Here is a 22,926-nt window from a genome sequence, read left to right on the forward strand (position 1 = left end):
TATAAGCATGGGTTACTTGTTATAATCTGGATGTTGTATAAGAAGAGAACATAGGGCAACAGGACACTTCAGGCTGTAGCAGTATGATAACGGGGATTCGAACTCGCGATTATATGATATGCTTCACCACGGCTTTTTTTTTTTTTTATTCTTTGCTATTTCCAGACGGTTTTATTCCTTTGAGTATAAACTCTTCCACTTGGATGGGTTGAGTATAGCATTCCTTAAACCTCTTCCCTGCTTTGTCGTTTGCTGGGGCTGAGATTGTTTGGAGACAACAAGAAACACATAATCGCAGTGAAGAGGCTAACTCCTTCTCAGCGAGGACGCTTTCTTGCTTTTATTTCTCCTGTCTCCGGGCATTTCTGTATTGCTTAGGGAGACTTCATTCGTCCCCCTCTACTACATGCTCAAGGTGGGTAAAATTGACCGTGGTAGCCTGATTTCAGAAAGTCCTTGGAATGAAGGGGTCTGGGTCTGTGATGATGATGATGATAATAATATGATGGTGATGATATTGATGATGCTGAGGTTGATAATGATGACAGTGATGATGCTGTTTGTCTGTTTATTTATATCTACCTCTGTTGCCTGACGCCTCACCCTGACCTCCAGGCATTTGTGTCGCTACTCAGTAATGACCCCTCTTCCCACGACACACCATACCTTCCTCTACATATTTTCGCATGTTATCTCTCCATCTCGTTCTCGGTGTCTCCCCGTCCCTCTCCTCCCATCCACCCTAATTTCATACACACTCTTATTCAGTCTCCCACTCTTCATTTGCCCCTCATGGCCGAACCACCTCAAAGTATTTCTGTTATAATAATTGTTATTATTGTTGTTAATTTATTTTTTTTATTTTTTTTTAGTTTTACGCCGTGTCCCTTTTTTTCGGTAAGGGCTAAGGCGTTGCCCTTTGTTAGAGGACATTGGTTTTGAAACGTGTAGCACTTCATGACCGGATGCCCTTCTTGATGTCTACCAATGACCCTTGGGTGGACTCGAACCTCCGACCTTGTTGTTCTTGTTCTTGCTATTTCTTGCACAACGTCAACCTGCGCACCACATTCTTCACGACTTCTTTCGTTTGTCCATTCATCTCTCCATGTGACACCTCAGGAATTTCAGAGGCAATGTATTTCAGCAACTCAGTCTTGATTTTTTATCCTTCAAACATCGCCCACACATCACTGGTGAACATTAGTGCTTTAGCTAATCTAATGTCGTGCATTTTATTTTCTTTACCCCATGCTTGAGAATAACCATACTTACTGTACATCTTTACCTCTCGTTACAGCTCACTCCTGCCACCCTCCTTTCTCGGTGCATCTTTTCCTTCAGTTCTTCCTCGATCTTACCATATTTGTTTATAGCACAGCCCGAATACCTGAACACCTGCAAATTTTCTGTGTAACATTCAGTCGTAACCTACAGTTCGTCTTCGCATCTATTTCATACACTGTTAGGTAAACATTGACTTTACTGTTTAGCACACACCATCAAAGTTTTCTGCCAGACTCTGCAACTTTTGCTCCAAATCTGTTATCAGTACTGCATCATCTGCAAACATAATAGTGTACTGTAGATATTTCCCACTTATATCTTCTCTCTACAGAGTCATTGCTCTACCAAACGTCCTCGCTTCCACCTCTCTCATTGCTGCTGCCATATAAACAATAAACAGCCATGGACTCTTTCAGTCCTACTCAAGCTGAACCTCTGACTTAACTCGCTGAAGTTCAGGACAACTCTGGAAATCTGTCCCAGTAAACGCAGACGACTTTTTTTTTTTTTTTTTTTTTTTTTTTTTTTTTTTCCTGCTGAGAGTTAGTGCAAGGAACCAGCGAGTGTTAATACTGGTATCATTAACCTTCTCATGGTGCAAACAACGCAAGTATTGTATTCCAGGTAACGCCAGACGATATGATTCAGCTGTGAGTGAGTGCTGGCGGCCTGAGAGAATAAAAAAAAAAAAAATCGTACAATTCTCTGACTAGCTTTGATATACGCAGTGCCGAGTCTACCTGTTAGATTAATAGCACCTCCAGTCATCCAAGTCTGACACCTCGTCTAACCGCCAGATCAGTTGATACTACAAACTTTTTTTCTGCTCACGTCACTTTTCTATCAGACACGTTAGAGGAAATGTCAAGTCAACACATCCCCGGCCTCTGCTGAGCGCGCGCGCGCGCACGCACACACACACACACACACACACACACACACACACACACACACACACACACACACACACACACACACACACACACACACACACACACACACACACACACACACACACACACACACACACACAACACACACACACACACACACACACACACACACACACACACACACACACACACACACACACACACACACACACACACACACACACACACACACACACACACACACACACACACACACACACACACACACACACACACACACACACACACACACACACACACACACACACACACACACACACACACACACACACACACACACACACACACACACACACACACACACACACACACACACACACACACACACACACACACACACACACACACACACACACACACACACACACACACACACACACACACACACACACACACACACACACACACACACACACACACACACACACACACACACACACACACACACACACACACACACACACACACACACACACACACACACACACACACACACACACACACACACACACACACACACACACACACACACACACACACACACACACACACACACACACACTTTTCGGTCTGTCATCGGCTTCACCCTCTCAACAAATACACCACCATTTGATGATCAGGAAAAAAAATATAAAAATCAATGTAAGGGTGAGGGAGTTAGAGGAGTGAGGGTAGTGAGGATGGGAAAGGTGGTGTGGGTGGTGAGGGTGGTGAGTGGTGTGGGTGATGAGGGAAGAGTGGTGAGGGTGGTGAGAGGAAAGAGAAGGTGGTGCGGGTGAGGGTAGTGAGGGGAAAGGGAGAGTAGTGAGGGGAGAGCGAGGGTGGTGAGGGGAGAGTGAGCGTGGGAGGGTGAAGGGAACGCGAGGGGAGAGAGAAGATAGGCCTACAGTTCAATGACCCTCTCTCTCTCTCTCTCTCTCCCCGTCATCATCTTCTGCTTCTTCTTCGTCTTCTTCTTCATCTTCTTTCATGTTCCCGTTCTTTTTCCTTCATTGTCATCTTTCCTTCCTTTCATCTCTCATCTTTCCTTCCTTCACTCCCTCCATATACCTTTAATAACAGTGCACATCATTTAGGTAGTAACAGTAATAATAGTAGTAGTAGTAGTGGTAGTAGTAGTAATGTTAGTAGTAGTGTGAATTAATTAAAGTGATTATGAAGTGCTAATAATGTTACTGAGAATTACAAATAAAGGAACAGTTAACGCCTTTGATAATAAAAACGAGTCAAATACAGCAAAGCAGTAAAAGACGGTCAGGATACTTTATTGTTGTATTCTGGCTGCATCCTTTAAGTCTCTGGATTTGTCTGTTACAAAATGATAATGACGATGATGATGATGGTGGTGGTGATAATATGATGATGGTGGTGATGATAATGATTGTTGATAGTGATTATGATATGATAATGTCGGCGATGATAATAGTGATGTGATGATGGCGATGTGATGTGATGTGATGTGATGATGGTGGTGGTGATGATTATTATGATGATGATGACGGCCTAATCCTAGTGAGGGAACCATCGACGTATCGATTAATTTTCTCTCCCTCCTTCCTTCCCTCCCTCCCTTCTCTCTCTCTCTCTCTCTCTCTGAGAGAGGTTTAAGTAAATGTAGTAGTAGTAGTAGTTATGGCGGTGGTGTTGGTGGTGTGCGGTGTAGTAGTAGTAGTAGTAGTAGTAGTAGCAGTGGTGGTGGTGGTAGTAGTAGTTGTAGTAGTAACAGTAGTAGTGGTAATAGTATAGAAGGAGTAGCAGTAATTTCAATCGACCTGTCTTTTTTCTCATGTAATGAGGAAGTGAGGAACTAATAAGAATATTACTCATTCTGATAATAATAATAATCATCATCTAATCCAGTGTTGCCCCTAGAGAAACTTAGGATCCCAGGGCTAGGCAAGTTGGTAATGACATTTAAGATGAGAGTGACCAGTCTCACTCATCCCTGAGTGACATTACGTGAGCAGTAAATCCCAACCATCCTTTGGATATAAACCTACACGCTCAATCCGACTGGAGCGCCTTAATTACCCACTAAACTACCAGGCGCCATAATTTGGTTATATGAGCCGTCCCCGCAACACACAAAGATACCTCCAGTTAAGTTGCTGGCGGAACGTAATTTTGCGGTCCACACGGCAAAAGTGGGTAACAACTCATTAACCAGTATGCCTTTAGTATTTTATGCACGCTGCCGCTGTTTGTTTATTTAATTATTTTCGAACTCACGGAAAAGGAGAGACGAAACTATCCTCCAGCTCCGTTAAGTAATAATAATTCCTTTGTGTTCCGTTCTTGCTACCACCAAACGAATTTACTCAGAAAAGGAGAGGCTTCTTATAATGATGGGGTTACCAATTCGCTTCGATGACGTATTTCATTGTCCATTATTGCTACCGCTGGACGATTTGCTTCAGCTGTGGGGAGATTATTCTAACTGGAGGAGTTTGATGTATCCTTCATTAACCTTTTCATTCTCAGAGATCTGTCCTATTGTCCCAAGGTTGTTTAAAGTCGTTTGGCATTAGCAAGAATAAAATAAGAAATGCATCACCGGGTTGAATGGAAAAATAAGACGTAACAGGATCAGTACCTGCGAAAATCATGAACCCCATTGGTACGATTCCTCCCCCCCCCCGCCACCCACAGGGAAGGCCAGATATAGTGCTTATCCCTAAATGTGTCGCTCTCTTCTTCCTTTCCTCCCTCCCTCACCGAATTACTGTAGTTTATTAAAGAATGGGGACCAGGCTTTGTGAAAAGAGTCTTGGGGAAACGAAATTTTGCACACTGGTACACCCTCCCCTGAGCCATGTCTTAGACAGAGTAGGACCTCGAGGGTCGCCGCCTCCCACGGGGGTGATCGCCCTTGGGTGTCCTACCTGAAACCGGTGGGCACAAACAGATTCTTACTTCGGAACATAGACTTTTGCACAGTGGTAGAGCTTCACTCACACCAGATTATAAGCATGTTGGGACCCCCATGGGCCGCGGGCCCCTTGTCAGAGGTGTTATGCACAACCAAACTTTGTAACCCAAGATCATGAAATATTGCATAGTGAGAGATGTTCGCCCCGGATACGTTTAGGTAAGGGTGGAACCACCGAGTGTCCCCCTTCACGGGGAAGGGAACGGCCCCCGTGGGTCCCGGCAAAGCCATGATGCACGGCTCAGCAACACGAAATATTGTATTTTGGGAGGCGTTTCTCCCGACCACGTTTTAGGTAGAGTGGGACCCCCGATGATCAACCCCCACGGGCGAGGAGGCTGGGAACAGTGCCACAGTATTTTACCCAAGAATTTTAAGTTTTGCACAATAGTACAACTTTACGGGGGCCAAACCAGTCCTGGCCAAAGCTTGTTTTGCACGGTCATGGTTTTTAACCTAAGGACATGAAAATGCGTGCTGGCAGACGTTTACCCGCCCCCGGCCACGTTTTAGGCAGGGTGTGACCGCCGGTGGCCATCCTCCCACGGGAGGGACTGACCTCAGGGGACAGCGCCATAGTTTTTACTTATGTTACACGAAATTTTGCGCAACAGTAGACCTTTACCCGGACCAAAGTTTATAAATAATGGGGCGCCTGGGGTTCTCCCTGTCGCCCCCCTTCCCCCCATAAATAATTATTCCTTTCCCCTTACAGTGGGTGCAACTGTCAAAGGTGCCCTGTATCTTATATCTATTTCATTCTTCCCTCCATCAGACGCTTTTATTCAGATAAGGTGTGTCCTGATGCTCATGTTAAACAGTTCATTGTGATGACATTTTATTTGATTTTTGTCTTTTCCAGCCGATTTTATTCAAATTGAAAGAGATCAGTCACATCGATGGGATGGAAAACGCTCTCCATTCACGTTTTCAGCACCAGAGATATAATTTGAGCTGCATAAAATCCTCCACCATTAGCGAGAGAGAATCCAGTTTACGACAACGGAGTGAAGGGGCAAATGTGTGAATGTGTGACTTTGGAATTACATTAGTGTCAAAAATTTGAGTGAGATCAGTGTTACAAGGTTTTTAAAAAAGTATGTGGGTTACGGATGTTGAACAGAATAAGAATTATGGAGATTCGTAAAATGATGTTCAGTGAGGAAATCAACTGATGGGAAGGCAGAGAAAAGTGTGCTGCGGTGGTTTGATGGCACTTAGAGAATGGATATCAACAGGTATTATAGTGGAAAAGATATACAGTATACAGGAGCGAGTCTGACGGTAGGACGTGGCGTGGAAGCCAGGAAGGAGATTATCATTAATGCATGTGTGAATAAGCAAAATATGACAAACGAGAAAGCAAACAAACTATTGAATGACAGAAATGATTGGATGAAATGTGTTTAAAGATGCATACTGAAACGGTTTCACCATTGCATCCCTTTTTAACATGTCAGTCAACGGTTGGTCTCTGTCCCCTGTGCATTAAGGAGATTGTATTTTATGTGAATACTTAGTTCTGTAAGGTGGAGCCGAGATTTCAATGGCCTGAGTGATGAATGAGTGAATGTGTGGCGCATTTTATTGTATAGTGTAATGATAGACCTGTTTTCGTGTTCCTGTTTCAGGAATTTTCCCATCCCATGTATTAGTGGGAATTAGGGTTGTTATAGTGATGATGATGATAATCACTTGTTTTCTTAATGTGCCGAAAGTGACAGGCACATGACAAGGGGTACTTGTAATCTTTTACACTGTGAGGATCCTGTGATTCACTCCCACCCGAATAATATCGTCTAGCGTTCAAAATCGTCTGGCGTTAGTTGGAATTAAATGCTAGTCTTGCCCCTACCATGAGAGAATTAACTTCCCAGTACTGCGAGAGCAATTTAATAAGCTGAACTAATAAATTTTGATATTATGGCCTCTGGGATAGGACCGGGAAGAACGAAGGGTTTGAATGAGGCGTGACTGGACATACAGCGCTGTCCATTTCACTGAGCACTCTATAGATGGATGCTGATAGTCTTGTGTGTCCCCTTCCCCATTTCTGGATCCTGCCCACCCCATTGAAATAGTCGGATATTGGGTTAGGATGATGGGTGGTGGTTCGCCCATATGGAACCAATGGGAAGGGGAGATGCTGGAAGGTGAAAGAAAAGGAGACGAGAGTGGGAGGCTGACTGAGAGATGTTGGCAAGAGGAGAGGAAGGTGAATGAGAGACTGACTGAGAGATGCTGGAAGGAGAAGGAGAAGGATATAAGAGTGAGGGACTGGCAGAGATACTGAAAGGAGGAGAGTGAGACGGGAGTGAGAAACTAGTTGAGAGATGTTGGGTACAGTTGAAGAGGAAGATGAGTGAGAGACTGAGTGTGAGATATTGGAGAGAGGAAAGAAAGAAGAGGGTAAAAGATGGACTGAGAGCAGCTGCAAGGAGGAGAGGAAGACCGAAAATAAGTTAGAGGTTGGTGTAGAGGGAAGTATAAAGGGAAATACAGAAATAGTAATTTGAGATGGTGTTGCTATATGGAACGAAGAGAAAAACTGGCTGGGAGATACTGGAGGAAGAAGGAGAGGTGGACCAAGAGCAGGGTGTGCTGGGAAATCAGTCATAACATTATATATATATATATATATATATATATATATATATATATATATATATATATATATATATATATATAAGAGGAAAACGGTGCTAAGAAACCTATTCTATATGCAGTCGGTCTGCTCGTATAGCTGGCATTCTCACTAATCAGACTCATACATTAACTACCAAATGTTATTAAAAGTAATGCAAAGAAGTACTAAAAAAGCGAGGAAGAGTGGAAGAGACTTGGCATACGCCTTCTCTTGATGACTTCATAAAAAAATAAATAAATAAATCAACGATTTTCCTCACAGGTATTGCTTACTGCTGCATTGTTATGACTGATTCTGGAGAGACAGAATGAGGATAAAGTAGAAAAGTCTTACTACAGACTTTCCCAACGCGATTCAGTCCGAGGTCACTTACTACAGTTCAGTCTGGGTAATACCAAACAGATTGACAATTTCCTTCCACTTAGGAGAGATCCCTCCGGGTGAAAAGGTTAATGATGAGGGTGATCGTTGGCTAAAGGAGCAAAATCGATAACCGGAAAAAAAATGTTATCCTGCATCATAAAAATGGTGATAAATAGGGCTTGGAAAATAACGGCTAAACAGCCTTCTTTCTGCTGTTTACAGACTGTCTACACACTGTAATGAGCTGAAATATACAGTATGTACAAGAGACAAAACAAATCGGACCAACAATTCAACACAAGAGATCAAGTTGGATTTCGTACCAGTTATTTAAGAACAGATTTTTATTCCTAACATTAACCACGTGATTATGAAAGTATCACAATTCAACGAACTTTGCAAGGCAATCATTGACTACTGCACAGCATTTATGCAGAAAGTGTGAAAGTGATAAGAGCAATTGAAAGCCAAAGATCAGAAGTACAGTATCAGCATCACTCCATATTATGTCCACTGGGTGTTGGAGAGGGTTGCCTTCAAGTGGTAGCCTAGGATCGATATAACCGGGCGGCTCAACTTCCTGGTTATACAAACATCCCTCAACTACTTCCCTATCCCCAGAAAGGAGGATGGTGGGCTGCAGGAGGAAGGCAACTTAAGTCTCCAGTCCATCAGCATCACGTTTCAGATGAGTCTATGGAAACAACAGCAACAGTGTTCACAGCCGGAATTTCCCCTGTCCATACAGGAAACAGAGGTTCAGCGGGGATAGGTGTTACAAGGTCAGTAGTGATATTGGCGTGATCACTGTCAGAGCTGGCGGGGTGAGCAGAGTCAGTGAATTCGGTTGAAACAGACCATGCTGGGGACACGAATCCGCCGGACCCATCCGGGGTGAGTGGCGCAAATATTATTTCATTCTTTTACTTATTTATATGCCCCTGTCTTCTCATTCAACGACCGCTCAAACACTCAGATTCTGAGTGTTAGAACAAAGTTGCTGAGCGATGAACAGTGAGACTACGATGTAACACAGGCAGCCAAGGATTTTTTTATTTTATTTATTTTATTTATTCATTTTTTGTATCATTATCTTCCATTCAGTACAAGCCCCATGACTCACCGAGCCCAGTCATTCTGGGAAACGTTGTCGCCGAGAGCCAAGCAGTAATAGGTACAATAAACGAGATACATTGTACTGGTATAATACTCCATCTATCACAGTTTGCCCTCACTATTTTCTCTAGTGTATGTAATACTTTCTGTAGGTGGTAGGTACGGATAACTTTGTCATTTATGCTCAGCCTTGCAACTATGAACAGTATACAGTATACAGTACATGTATGTGAATGTTATGTCACGGGGAAGTCGTTTTTTTTTCATTCATTTTCTTTTCTTTATTTCTTGGACTATTTTGATATTCTTAGTTAGCCTAGGATGGATAGCTCAGACGGGGTTAAGATGCAGATTAACCTGTGTTCTGTGAACCCATCTCCAGACTGTTATATCATTTCATTGATTGTCAGTTATTCTGCAGAATGTATGGAAGGAACAGTATGGGTGGATAATTGCAGGTTTATGTGGGTAATAATAAGTTTGTTTACAAGGTGCACAAAGTAGTGAAATTCGCATTCATCAACATTTCACGCCACAAAATAAATTGGTTGCGACAGGAAACACAATAGAATTCCTAACAACCACTCAGCACTTAATACACCCTCATTATTATCACTGCACTGCACTGCTAAGCCTAATTCCTTGGCAGTAATTTCCACCACTTGACACCTATGCTTTGGGGATTAGGGGAAGGCAGATAGCATGGAATCACTCTTAGGGCGAGCAGACTGTTTCATTGATTTTTTTAATAACGAGTACTTTGCCAACATAAGAAAGCAGTTGGGGTCGAGAGCAGGTGTGCAGTTACAATCACACAACCTGGTGTTAGGCTCAGTAGCCTACTGGCAGCGATGGCCTTACAGTAAGCAGAAGAATCGCATAGCACCCTCCAGCATAACTTGTGATCAACGTTCCAGCACCTTTTCTAAAGAACGGTCCAATTATACTTTTTAAAAACTTAGCTCTGACGTTAAATGAAAGCATGTAAGCTGAAATCGTATTTATTATCTAATTTTGTGGGCCACTTTGTGAGGGGATCTTGGGCAGTTAGCCAGTTGTCCACCCCTGACGCCATCACTGATACTGGAGGCTTGATTCGTTCGAAGATAAGAGTGACCAAGGGCGGAGGTATAGGACGAACACTGATTAACACACCTCCCTTCGTGAAAACTAAGAGAAATCTGACGATACCGTGAGGGAAATGATCGGGAAAGCAGGGTGAATCTATGGTCGGCACTGTTGCCTCTGGCGAGGAAAATTATATGACCTTCCATTGGTCAATAAAATTTTTCAGTGTGTTGGCTGATCGTCGGCAGTGAGGCAGTTGTGACATTACGCAGCGCAGGGGTGACGTTATGGAACATGTTACAATAGGCTAAACCATTGTGAGGACATTCAACCAGTAGACTCAACCTAAAGTGAAACAAAAACTTGCTGTAGGAAAGTATGTGAAGAAGGGAGAGGGAGAGTAAGAATAAAAATGGGAATAGGAAAAAAGGAAAGTGGAGGCACATGTGTTTCCTGATGCGGCTATAAATATGCGTGTTTGTTTGACAGGTGTACCTGACCCTTGACGCCCTCTTCTGTGTGTGTGTGTGTGTGTGTGAGTCTGTGTGTTGGAAACTGTCATGCAATAGCACTGTAGCATGTATACATGTGCATGTGTATTTGCATTTATGTGCATATATGTGCGTATATTTACTCGTACTGTGTGTATTGTGCCAGTGTATCTATATACATACGCCTGCACGTATATATATTTTTTTTAATAACAGAAAAGAGGAAGGAAAAACAAATTAATAAAAAAAAATAATCCATACACCAGTTTACTTACGTCCTCCAATCATACAGTTTCAGTAACAGTTAGACTTGAACAGCTGTAGGTTGAAGTTTGAGGGGGAGACAACTCCGGGGAAGTGAGTTCCAGAGGCGGTCATTTCCCTCCTCCTCACATTTGACTGAGACACTGAGATCAATCCCGGGCCCCAAGCACGATACGTTTGCCAACATTGTTCCCTTCTCACCACAAAAACGGGACGATGTAATTGTTGCAGAGAATGGATCCACACTACACGCACTCCACGTAACAAATACCAGACATCACCTCAGTACATGGTTATGTTACAGGTGCAACACTTCCACAGACATTCTTCCTGTCATACCAAACACATATACCCCCACACCCTCCAACAACCCCTCCTACTCACCCAGTTACTGCTACCAAAACTCGGCCCCTGCTCACAAACACCATACCTACGATATAGACGCACACTAGACGCACACCCCCTTGATCTCGCAGTATAAACACATTGCAACTAAATGTTGATGGCATCCACATCAAACGCCACAGATTGAAAAGTTTCTTCACGATCACAATATACACTATGCACTTCTACAACAAAAAAAGCTCACATGCCCACACAAAACACTAGACTTCAGTCCCTCCACACTCATCTGCTCAAACAGAACTGATGGCCATGGGAGGCCTCACCACACATATTCACACATTCACTTACATTCACACATACAACACAATAACTTTTCCAGATTAATACTACATTACAAGTACATTCAATCAGGATCAAATCTGGTCACAAACCTCAGTGCGTTCTGGTATAAGGTAACTTATGTTTGCGTGGTGGTTCACAAGTATGTTTCCATTTCTTTGTGGGAAGGGATGTGTTGGATGTTTGAAGAGATGGCGAGGTTGGTCCTGGAAGTGCTCATTTGTGAATTAGTGATACTGTTAAGTGTTTCGTAGAGCCGAGAGCGGTCTGTGGAGTGGCTCAGTGTTATTGCCAAGGCCTTCCAGTTTTCTGTCTGTCTATCTATTGCCAGACGCCTCAATCCCGTTCGGGGTGGCCACAAACAAATCGCCTTCAAGTCGCCCTGTCCCCCGCCAATTCACTGCCGTGCTCCCAACTCACACCCCCCTCTCTTATATACCTCTCCATCCCATCCCTCCATCTCATCCTCGGCCTCCCCCTCCATCTTCTCCCCTCCACCTCACTCACATACACTCTCTTCGTCAGTCTTTCACCCTTCATCCTCTCCACATGGCCTAACCACCTCAGTGTATTCCTCCTAACGCTTCCTATCACATCCACATCCACACCACAACGCTCCTTTATATCCTCATTTGTCAGCCTGACTCTCCATGTGACTCCACAGGCACCTCTTAAATAACTCATATCCACTGCTCTCACTCTTGACCTGTGCCCTTCCAACAGCGTCCAAGCTTCACTTCCATATTTTAGAGTTGGTATCACAATACTGTCATGTAGTAACTTTTTCACTTCCATGCTCACTTCCCTGTTTCTTATCACTGCTTTCAAGGAACCAGCAACATTTCTTCCCTGCTGTACCCTTTCAAGCACTTCATCCTCCAAACCTCCATCCTTACTCATCACACTACCCAAGTACTTAAACGTACTCACATTTTCCAGTTCCTCACCATCCAACCTCGCTGTACATTCACTGACTTCACCTCTCTCAAAGGCCATCACTTTACTCTTCTCTACATTCACCTTTAGATTCCGTTTCTTACACACTCTCCCAGACTCATCCACCAAGCCTTGCAGCTCCCCTTCGTCTTCACTCAACAACACTATATCATCTGCAAACAACAGTACAGGGAGTTTCGAAAAAATACCCTCTTTCATCAGGGCGACTCCAACATCCACTACCCTACCTTGTACCTCTTTTATTACCCCATCCATGTACAGATTGAACAACCATGGAGACATGACACATCCCTGTTTCAACCCAACCTTCAAAGAGAAAAATTCACTCAGTTCACCATCCACGCGCACTGTAGCCTTAGCACCATCATACATACTCGTCACAGCATTCAACAACTTCCCATCTGCTCCATGTATTCTTAATACTTTCCACAATCCTTGTCTATCCACCCTGTCATATGCTTTCTCCAAATCCATGAAAGTCGCATGCAACTTCTTTCCCTTCTCTAGAAACTTTTCTACTAAAGATCTAAGAATGAATATCTGATCTACACAACCTCTTCCCTTCCTAAAGCCTCCCTTTTCTGCTCCAACTAATTCCTCTGTTATTTCCCTAAGTCTGTCAGTAAGTATCCTGCCATACACTTTTCCTATTATATTAAGAAGACAAATACCCCTATGATTACCACACACTTCTTTTTCCCCTTTTCCTTTGTACAAGGGAATAATTACCTTTTCAAACTTTGTTTTCAGTTTAACTGTTTAATTGCTGGAACCTTGTGGTGATGTCTTGTTGTGTATGTAAATGAGGAGAGTTGTGTTTGAGTGCGGCGTGTTGTTTTATGAAGTGAGCAATCTCTGGTGTACAGTCTGGGCTATATTGTCATCTGCTGCCTCGTGGAATATGATATTCCTAAGAGATAGTTTTCGATTAGATTTTTTTTTTTTTTTTAAAGCCTTGATTAACCTCTTCACTGTTATAGATTCTTCCCCACCTTGAATAAATTCTTCAGAGTGAAACCAAAAGACGTCATCGCAGCGATGAGGATAAAAGATGCTTGAAGGAATGGCAAAATTGTGTACAGGGATAACTATTTCACAGTAAGAAACAAAGGTTGGCTTAATTTCCGTTGCATCTACTTCACATTAGGGGCATGTCCGTCACTTGCCCTTCTGACCTAGCACATCAGTGGTAGAGAAGTGTACCAAGCCTCATACAGCACAGAAATACTTGCCGGCAGATGAAAGTGTGAAACAGAAGAGCTGAATGTTAGGCGAACTTGTGTCCCCCACTCTGCTAAATCCGTGTCCTGCTGTACTGTTCTTAAACTTCTGCAAATACCTAGACATTTAGAAGCCAACACACACACACACACACACACACACACACAGTATTGCACCATTTATCTCTACACAGAGTATGGTATATCACACACACACACACACACACACACACACACACACACACACACACACACACACACAGTATTGCACCATTTATCTCTACACAGAGTATGGTATATCACACACACACACACACACACACACACACACAGTATTGAACCATTTATCTCTACACAGAGTATGGTATATCACACACACACACACACACACACACACACACACACACACACACACACACACAGTATTGAACCATTTATCTCTACACAGAGTGTGGTATATCACACACACACACACACACACACACACACACACACACACACACACACACACACACAGTATTGAACAATATATCTCTACACAGAGTATGGTATATCACACACACACACACACACACACACACACACACACAGTATTGAACCATTTATCTCTACACAGAGTATGGTATATCACACACACACACACACACACACACACACACACACACACACAGTATTGAACCATTTATCTCTACACAGAGTATGGTATATCACACACACACACACACACACACACACACACACACACACACACACACACACACACACACACACACACACACACAGTATTGAACCATTTATCTCTACACAGAGTATGGTATATCACACACACACACACACACACACACACACACACACACACACACAGTATTGCACCTTTTATCTATACACAGAGTATGGTATCACACACACACACACACACACACACACACACACACACACACACACACACACACACACACACACACACACACACACACACGCTATATAAATGCACCCAAGGCAAGATACCAGTCAGTACTTATCTAGACTCGGTGGTGTATGAACGTCATGTTTCCTGTATCTTCCCTTCCACTCTTATTTCTCTCCCTCCTCCTTCTTCCCCCTCTTCCTCCATCCCTGGCCTCCCCTGCGGCTAGAGGAGTAAATGAAGGTGATGAGGGAGGCGAGGAGTGGGCTGGGTTGCTACCAGGGGAGGTGGAAGCTTATAGGGAAGCTTTGATTAATCTTATGAACGTTTTGGACGATGGACCTACGGCCACTGATAACAAGGTGAGTAGAATGACACAGGTACACTGCCCCCGAGATTATTTTTACGTGATCCGGCCTTAATATACATATGTTAAAAAAAGGGCAACCTTTGCGAGCAGGTGCAGTGCGTTTTCCATTTTGGTTCATACAAACCGTGTATATATACATGTATTTACTTGTATTTACAGCTCATATGAAAAGAATCACTGTACAAAGTGGCTGGGGAACATATTCGAATCGAACTCCCCCCCAGACTGTATTAGCAGCGGTACCCAACGTTGCCCTGGTAAAACCCTGTATGTGCATACCGCATTGTCTGGGACCCTGAATGGCCACTACCCCTGTGGAAGGAGACCCCGGGGTCTCATCACCCAGTGAACCTGTTCCTCCTTGGGTTCATTTCCCAATGGACCTATTTCTTCATCGGGAAACTAGAGAGAGAGAAACGACGAGTAACAAAAATTATACTCAGACTGAGGAAAAATCATACGATGAGCGATTACATGAGCCAGAGTTATTTAACCTATCAAAGCACAGACTACGATGGGATCTGATTCAAGTATTGAAGATTATTAAAGGAATCAGTAATATGGATGTTGACAAGTACTTTGTAGTTGATCGTGCGAACTATACTAGAGGTAATGGGTATAAGATTATTTGAAAGCATTTCCAGTCTAATGAAGCGAAACATATTTTCTTTAACAGCGTTGTTAACGTTTGGAATAAACTGCCCAGGGATGTCGTTGATTTCAGTATAGTGGTGACATTCAAAAATCGCTTGGATAAGTATCTCGCTTCAAATCCCCAGCTAAACGCCTTCGTGACTGAATAATAATGTAAGCTGTTTTTCTCTATTTCAAATCGTGATGAAACTATAGCAGGGAAATGCTCTGTAATTAATGATAATTATAGCTTATTGACACTTGTAGTGTATAGATATGGTAGGACAGAATATAGTTGACCATGCACTTTTCAGTCTTTCATATGAAAATTCCATTTCGGCCTTTCCATGGTGCATGGTGGTTCTCACTTTTTTCCTGCCAGCTTTGTCTGGAGGCTTTGGTGGGTGGGGGAGAGCTTTCTTGCTTTACTATCCTTACCTTCAACTGGAAGAATTAGATATCATAGTGATAGTCTTCTCTGTAACAAGTAGTTTCGAAAAGGACCATTAGGTCTGTTGCCGTTTGCTTTCCATTGTACTCCTTTGGCCTTTTTCCCGCTACTCACCCACCCACCAACCCTGCCAACCCCACCAGTCCGTCCACCCATCTGACCCGTCGTATCTAATAACGATATGGTAGTAGATGTGAAAAACTTTACGTGTTTCCACCATGTTGACTTGATTATTCCTAATTAGTTCTAATCTTGGCCATCCGGAGCACCCCTTTAGCATCTGTAATGTATACATGTAAATTTGTCTTAAAAGTTACACCTATATGAGCTGGAGAGAGATTTATATGCGTTCCCCTCGATTTCCATAGAGGTCTGACAGACAGACAGACATACATACAGACAGGCAGAAGACAAGCAGACGGAAAGATAGTCAGACATTCTCTTTAATATATATATATATATATATATATATATATATATATATATATATATATATATATATATATATATATATATATATATATATATAGTGTGGTACGTGGGGGCGCTCACCATCCACTCACTCGATGTAGTGCTTTTCTCGGGTGTCTGCTCTTTCCTCTCCTCCATCCTTCTTTCCTTCTATCCTCTTCTGCCTTTCTTTCCTTCATTCTTTCCTTGTCCTTCTGCCTACGGGTGACTTTACACTCCCTCTTCTGTCTTTCTTTCCTTCATTCTTTCCTTTTCCTTCTGCCTATGGGTGACTGTACACTGAGTGACAAGCCTGTACACCAGGAAACCATTTACTACGCTGGGTGGTAACCATATAGCCAGATTTTGGCACCTGGTGGTTTAGTGGGTAATTATTGCTCTCCATTCGGATTGAGCCGGTGAAGGTTTATATCCAAGGGGTGGTTGGGGTTGATTGCTTATGTAATGCTACTCAGGGATGAGTGAAGCTGGTCACTCTCATCTTAAATGTCGAGACCAACAGCCTAGCCCCGGGCTCCTACGCTCCTCATGGGGCAATGTAGGATTGGATGATGGATATATATATATATATATATATATATATATATATATATATATATATATATATATATATATATATATATATATATACACACACACACACACACACACACACACACACACACACAGAAAAGGATTGGCATTCGAAAGTGGATAGAATATGACTCCTGAAGTTATTGTTTTATCATCTGATGGTTTTGCAACCGTCTTTTGATGCCGTTTTAGGCTTTTATTTTAACCATTAAATCGTATTAAAGGCCTTATTCGACAAGCTGAAAAACGTATCTTGAGACACCAGGTCCAAGTACACTTGCTTATATATACATATATATATATATATATATATATATATATATATATATATATATATATATATATATATATATATATATATATATATATATATATATCGGTGCTCACCTCGAATGGAATACTGACACCAAAAGCAATGACTGTTACAATTGCCCAATGATTTCTCCCCACGTTGTTAAACCCAAGGTTCTGTGGGTCTTGGTTAAACCCAAGGCCCACAGAACAAAACCTACTCTTATGATAGTGCATCCTATAGAGCATCCTATCTCTTGCACGTGAAATTTCCCAGTCACTTTTGTTATCATATACCGGTAAATATTCAGATCATAAAAAATTAATCTGGGGGACATACTGGCTATAGTGATCGTATAGGATACCATCATTTCGCTCCTGTGCGAAAAATTTTTGTGCTACTGTACACATGAATGGTAATTTTCAAGCCAATCGGTCCTGGAATAAAGGCGTAAGACCGGGACAACGAGCGCTGATAAAAACGAGAAACCAACACCATGAAGTAACAGGGAAAACAATCCTCTTGAGAAATGTAAAAATATTTCGTGATGTTAAGAAGTTAAATAACCAGTGCTCTAAATCCCCACATCAACAAGCATGACATCGATACGCCAGGAAAAGCTGTGAGCCCTTAACAACAGCGCCTTTAGAGGGTGACGTCAGTTGTAGCTGTGACGCCACGCTGTACTCTGTCCACTTGACCCCTTCGGTCCGATAGCGTCTCTCTTACTTTATACTTGCAACCGTCAGACGATTTTTTTAGTTTAGGTGAGACTTTTCCAACAGGAGGCGTTAGATACAGTCTTCGTTAACCCATTCCCTTCAAAAAATCTCCCTTAAATTGGATAAAAAATCGTCTGAAGGCAGCAAGAATATATCAGTATAGTATAACCCGACATCGGATTGAAGGAGTTAACTCATTCAGGTTTCCATGACTCACTCTTAGCTGAAAAATATCTTCCCTGTTGGTATAATACAGTCGAACCCTAGAGCTGTATCGACCTTCAGAGGGTTATTGCCACCGGTACCAATATCATCCACTCAGGCTTCCATGACCCACACAGCTGAACAGAATCGTCTTACTGTCGCTGAAATAGAATCCTAAAGTTGCTCGGACCTTGAAACGGTTAATAATACCAGTATTATAACCTGCTCTCATTGGCTCACTCTCATGTAAAATAAATTATCCGGCGTTAGATAAAGTAGATCATTAGAGCTGTCTCGACCAAGTGAGGGTTAACGTGACATAACCAGGAAGGAGGAGGTGCTGGGAAGACTCTTGTGGTCGCGTAAACTGTGGCAACCACATCAACCGATGGACCTCTTTTTTTCAATATATTCTTGCTATCGCCAGTCAATTTTGTTCATCTTATAGAATTGTAGGAATTAATATAATATAAATATATTAATCATAATAATTTTCATCATCATCGTAATCATTAGCATCAGCAGCTGCAGCAGCACCATAGTAGCAACAACAACAGTAACTACTACTACGTGAGTGAGTCCATTGAAATACAAAGGCTTTTCCCCTTCTTGCACCACCCATCTCTCTCATCGATGACTTCCAGACATACTCTAGGTAAAGGGAAATCCAGAAGTGGATATATCTTGACTTTAACTCTCTTTTGTTTAGTTTTTCCTGGAAAGAACAGCTTCAGCAGTCCAGTCATTAGTTCTTTCTTTCTCGCATAAAAAATGTATTATTCAACACATTCAAGTTTTTCATCTCCCGTTTTCATTGAACGAACTAAGCATGTTCGTTAAACGTAATTTTCGTTTTCCTTCACATTTATTTTCAAAACCACCTTCAGAATCTCCCTGTACAGAGCAGCAATCATTGTAGATCCTGCCAGATTCATTGAAAAGTTCTTTGTCGTCCATAAATCTGAGATTGTTTAATTGGCCCCTGTTTATGGAAATTCCATATCCATCCCATGCTAAATATCTGAGGTCGTCCTCAAGAGCACTGTGAATAACTTTGGCAGAATTGTGTCTCGCTGTCTAACACCTCTTTTTATTGGTATTTTCTGACAATCCTTATGGAACTCTGTGATGTCCGCGCCATGTTTATAAATAGCTCACATGACTTTTGACATAACTGTCTTCTACATTGTGTCCTCGTATTATGCACATCGCTCCTGATGGCCCAACTAAATGTGCTTTATCATAATTAATACTTGATCAGAATTTTCGTATATTTTGAGGATTTCTAAATCACTTGATTAATAAGGATAAAGAAACCCACACTGGCAGACAAAAAGATATATTCCAGACATTTTTGGTGACTACTGCCACCCTCTTAAGTGGTAATAGAGATCAAGACTGGTACATCATCTGACAGACACGTTGCTTATGTACCTGCTGTCTACACCTCACATTTCCCCAACCGTACCTTGCCTGATTTAACTCACGATCCCTCGACATTGTCCATTACCTGAGTAAGGGATTACGGCGGCCGCAAGGACCTAACCACTAATCCTCTCAATACTGGGTCTGTTTTATATATCAGTTCACATAGGTTTAAAGTGTTAGCCTCTGCTAACCTACATTTTTTATTGCTGCCTTTGCACAACATTTTGCTTGAATTCCAGTCGATTACATGTTGTTTTCAGAGGAGTGAACATTATATCGCATTATTTGTGTTCGCTGTCTTACATGCATACCTGTGTTCCTTAATACGAGTATCTAGATCTAATCCTTTTTAACCTTTAAAAACTAAGTCATAATCTTTACATGGAATTTTGTACACCCCTGCAGTTTTAGTACTGTTGTGTTTACTCCTTACGTACATGGATCTTACAACAGAAATTTACCTAAATGCAGTATTTACATAACTCACGGACCTCAGCAGGCTAAGGTTGGACACGTATGGTGCTGTGATATATGACATATGGTGATGGTGGTTTGGGTAAAAAAAAAAAAAAATGCTGTCTTGGTTTAAAATAAATTTTCTTTATAAAACCGATTATGATATTCAGAATGTTCCAACCTTACCACCATCACAAGAACGAGAAAGTCATATATCATAGCACCATACAAGTCAAAGTGATGACGTAAATACAGTGGCATCTACTTATTGTCAGGATTTTGTAATATCCTCGCACACTTTCTGGATGGTTATCATAGTATTCTTTACATTGCAAGCGTTGTTGGTTTTATCTAGGGATTGGCAGATAGCGTTGAGGAAGATGACAGGTGCAATACGAGTACAGTATACATGTAGAGTGCCTTCACCTTCCCTCTTCTTCCCCCCCTCTCTCTCTCTTTCACTACCACAACCTTCCCTTTCTCTCTCCCTCCCTCTTACCTTTTGTTCCGCTTCCACAATCTCTCCCTCCCTCTCACTTCCACATTCTTCCCTCCCTCCCTCTCAGCTTTTCTTCCATTTCCACATTCTTCTCTCGCTTTCTTCATCTTTCACAGCCTTTCCTTCCCATTCCCCCTCCGTCCCTCCGACATCCGCATTGTACAGTACTCTCTCTCTCTCTCTCTCTCTCTCTCTCTCTCTCATTTACTCCTCTACTTTATCCTTTTATTTTTCTAGTTTTCCCCTTCCATTCTGCCATCGGTTTTTCTTCTCTGTGCCTAAGTCTCAGAGGGTTGATAAGACGAATACTTATCTCTGTTGACGATGAACCCCTTCACCACTCTGACGTCTTCTAATTTCTCTGTCTCCACACGATTTTATTCGCCTTACGTGACACTTTTCGAACTGGAGGTACTATTAGAGCCTTCTTAACCCTCGTCACGTCAAGAGCTCCTTCCTAAGTTGATCAGAATAAGGTGAGTAAGTTGGCGAATAAGTCCGGTGGGTGAACTGGTTAGCTTTTTTATCTAATGCCGTCTTCTCGAAGAAGCCTAGGACGTTGGACCCAGAATGAGATATTTCCGTCCGTCTGTTTGTTCACTTGCGCTCTTCAGATCGCAGTTATGGGCTGATTTTGACAATGGAGGTGTCACATGAATCTTCTTTCTACTGGTCGACACGCTTTGGTCAGTCCCAAGGTCACAGTTACTAAACAAGCTCAGCAACTTTGTACAGTCGCATTCCACAGCAGGTGACTATGAAACCTTGAAGCTCACAACAAATGCAAGTAACAGCATAGGCAGATGAGAGAGAGAGAGAGAGAGAGAGAGAGAGAGAAACTCTGTAAAAATAATTAGTCATAAAAACTTTCTGTAAGGGGATTCTCGCAGATGTTAAGCAGCGACTTCTAACCAGACATCTGTCCTCTGTCTCCTATCCCCAAGAGAAAGGGCGTGCATGTGGGTAAAAAAGTCAAGGTCATAAGGCAAACATCTTTATGTACAGGAGTATAGGGATAAAAGTAGTATCTTTGGAAATGGCATAAAAATTTGTTTTTCCCTACCCCAATTTTGTTACAGCGCACAGGAAACTGGTAATTTGTAAAAAACTTTATATGTTCGCCTTAGCCCCTGTTGCTTGAGATGGGTTGCACTCCACAGCTACCGATTTTGACGATGAGGAGTCAAGCAAATCCTCTTCAGCCGACTGTGTCCCCATGTCTCGCTGGTCACGCTCAGCGGCTCAGGTCAGCCCCAAGATCGGTGACAAGAAAAAATAAAAAATCAATCCATAGAGCAAACTTTCTATTTACAGGAATATAGGTGTAAAAGGGGTATAATTGGAAAGGATACTAAAAAATTGCTGTAATTTATGCCTTTATCACAAGTTTCATATAACCCTCTGGAGATTGGCAAACTGCCAATAAATAAATGAATACACACCTCTGTTGCTGCCTCATAAGGTCTTGTGGAAATATGACAGGAAATGGAAATTAATCCGTTATATGCTAAAGGAATCCCTGCTCCTTGATACGTCCAGGTGAAGGTTTACTTAGAGTGCTTTCAGACCCTGGGATCAGCGCATAAGACAGAATCCACAGCATATGACAAGGATCATATTATGAGATTTTGCGTTCGGCAGCCTAGCGTGATAACATCCAGATAGTATTATTCTTGCTATTTCAGATAATTTAAGTAAATTTCGAGAAACCTGATCGCAGTGAAGGGCATCATGAGCGCTGTATCTGACATGATCGGAGGAAATTTAGTATATACAGTATTCTCTTCCAGCTATCGCCACATGATGTCGTCTAGCTGAGAGTGAGAAAAGGAGCCTGAGTGTATTAATTCTGGTGCCATTAGTCCTTACATGGTTGGGATCACTCTTCCACAAGTGCTCGTGGGCCCTTCGGGCCCCTCGCACTTGCTCCTGCGGAGGGCT

At 42.3% G+C, this 22,926-nt stretch overlaps 1 protein-coding gene across 1 annotated transcript in view; it reads left to right on the top strand.

Annotated features, from left to right (window-relative positions):
- Nucleotides 1–15,023: 15,023 nt before the first annotated feature.
- The window catches only part of LOC145404021 (uncharacterized), a 38,990-nt gene continuing 31,087 nt past the window's right edge, over nucleotides 15,024–22,926 (top strand). Inside the window, exon 1 of the mRNA XM_080275624.1 lies at nucleotides 15,024–15,248. Coding sequence (XP_080131750.1) covers nucleotides 15,027–15,248 — 222 coding nt within the window. The 5' untranslated portion in view covers nucleotides 15,024–15,026. The remainder of the gene's footprint in view (nucleotides 15,249–22,926) is intronic.

The sequence above is a fragment of the Coenobita brevimanus genome, chromosome 62 (genome assembly GCF_032717465.1).
Source record: "Coenobita brevimanus isolate Jiangsu-jjx chromosome 62, ASM3271746v2, whole genome shotgun sequence".
NCBI lineage: Eukaryota > Metazoa > Arthropoda > Malacostraca > Decapoda > Coenobitidae > Coenobita > Coenobita brevimanus.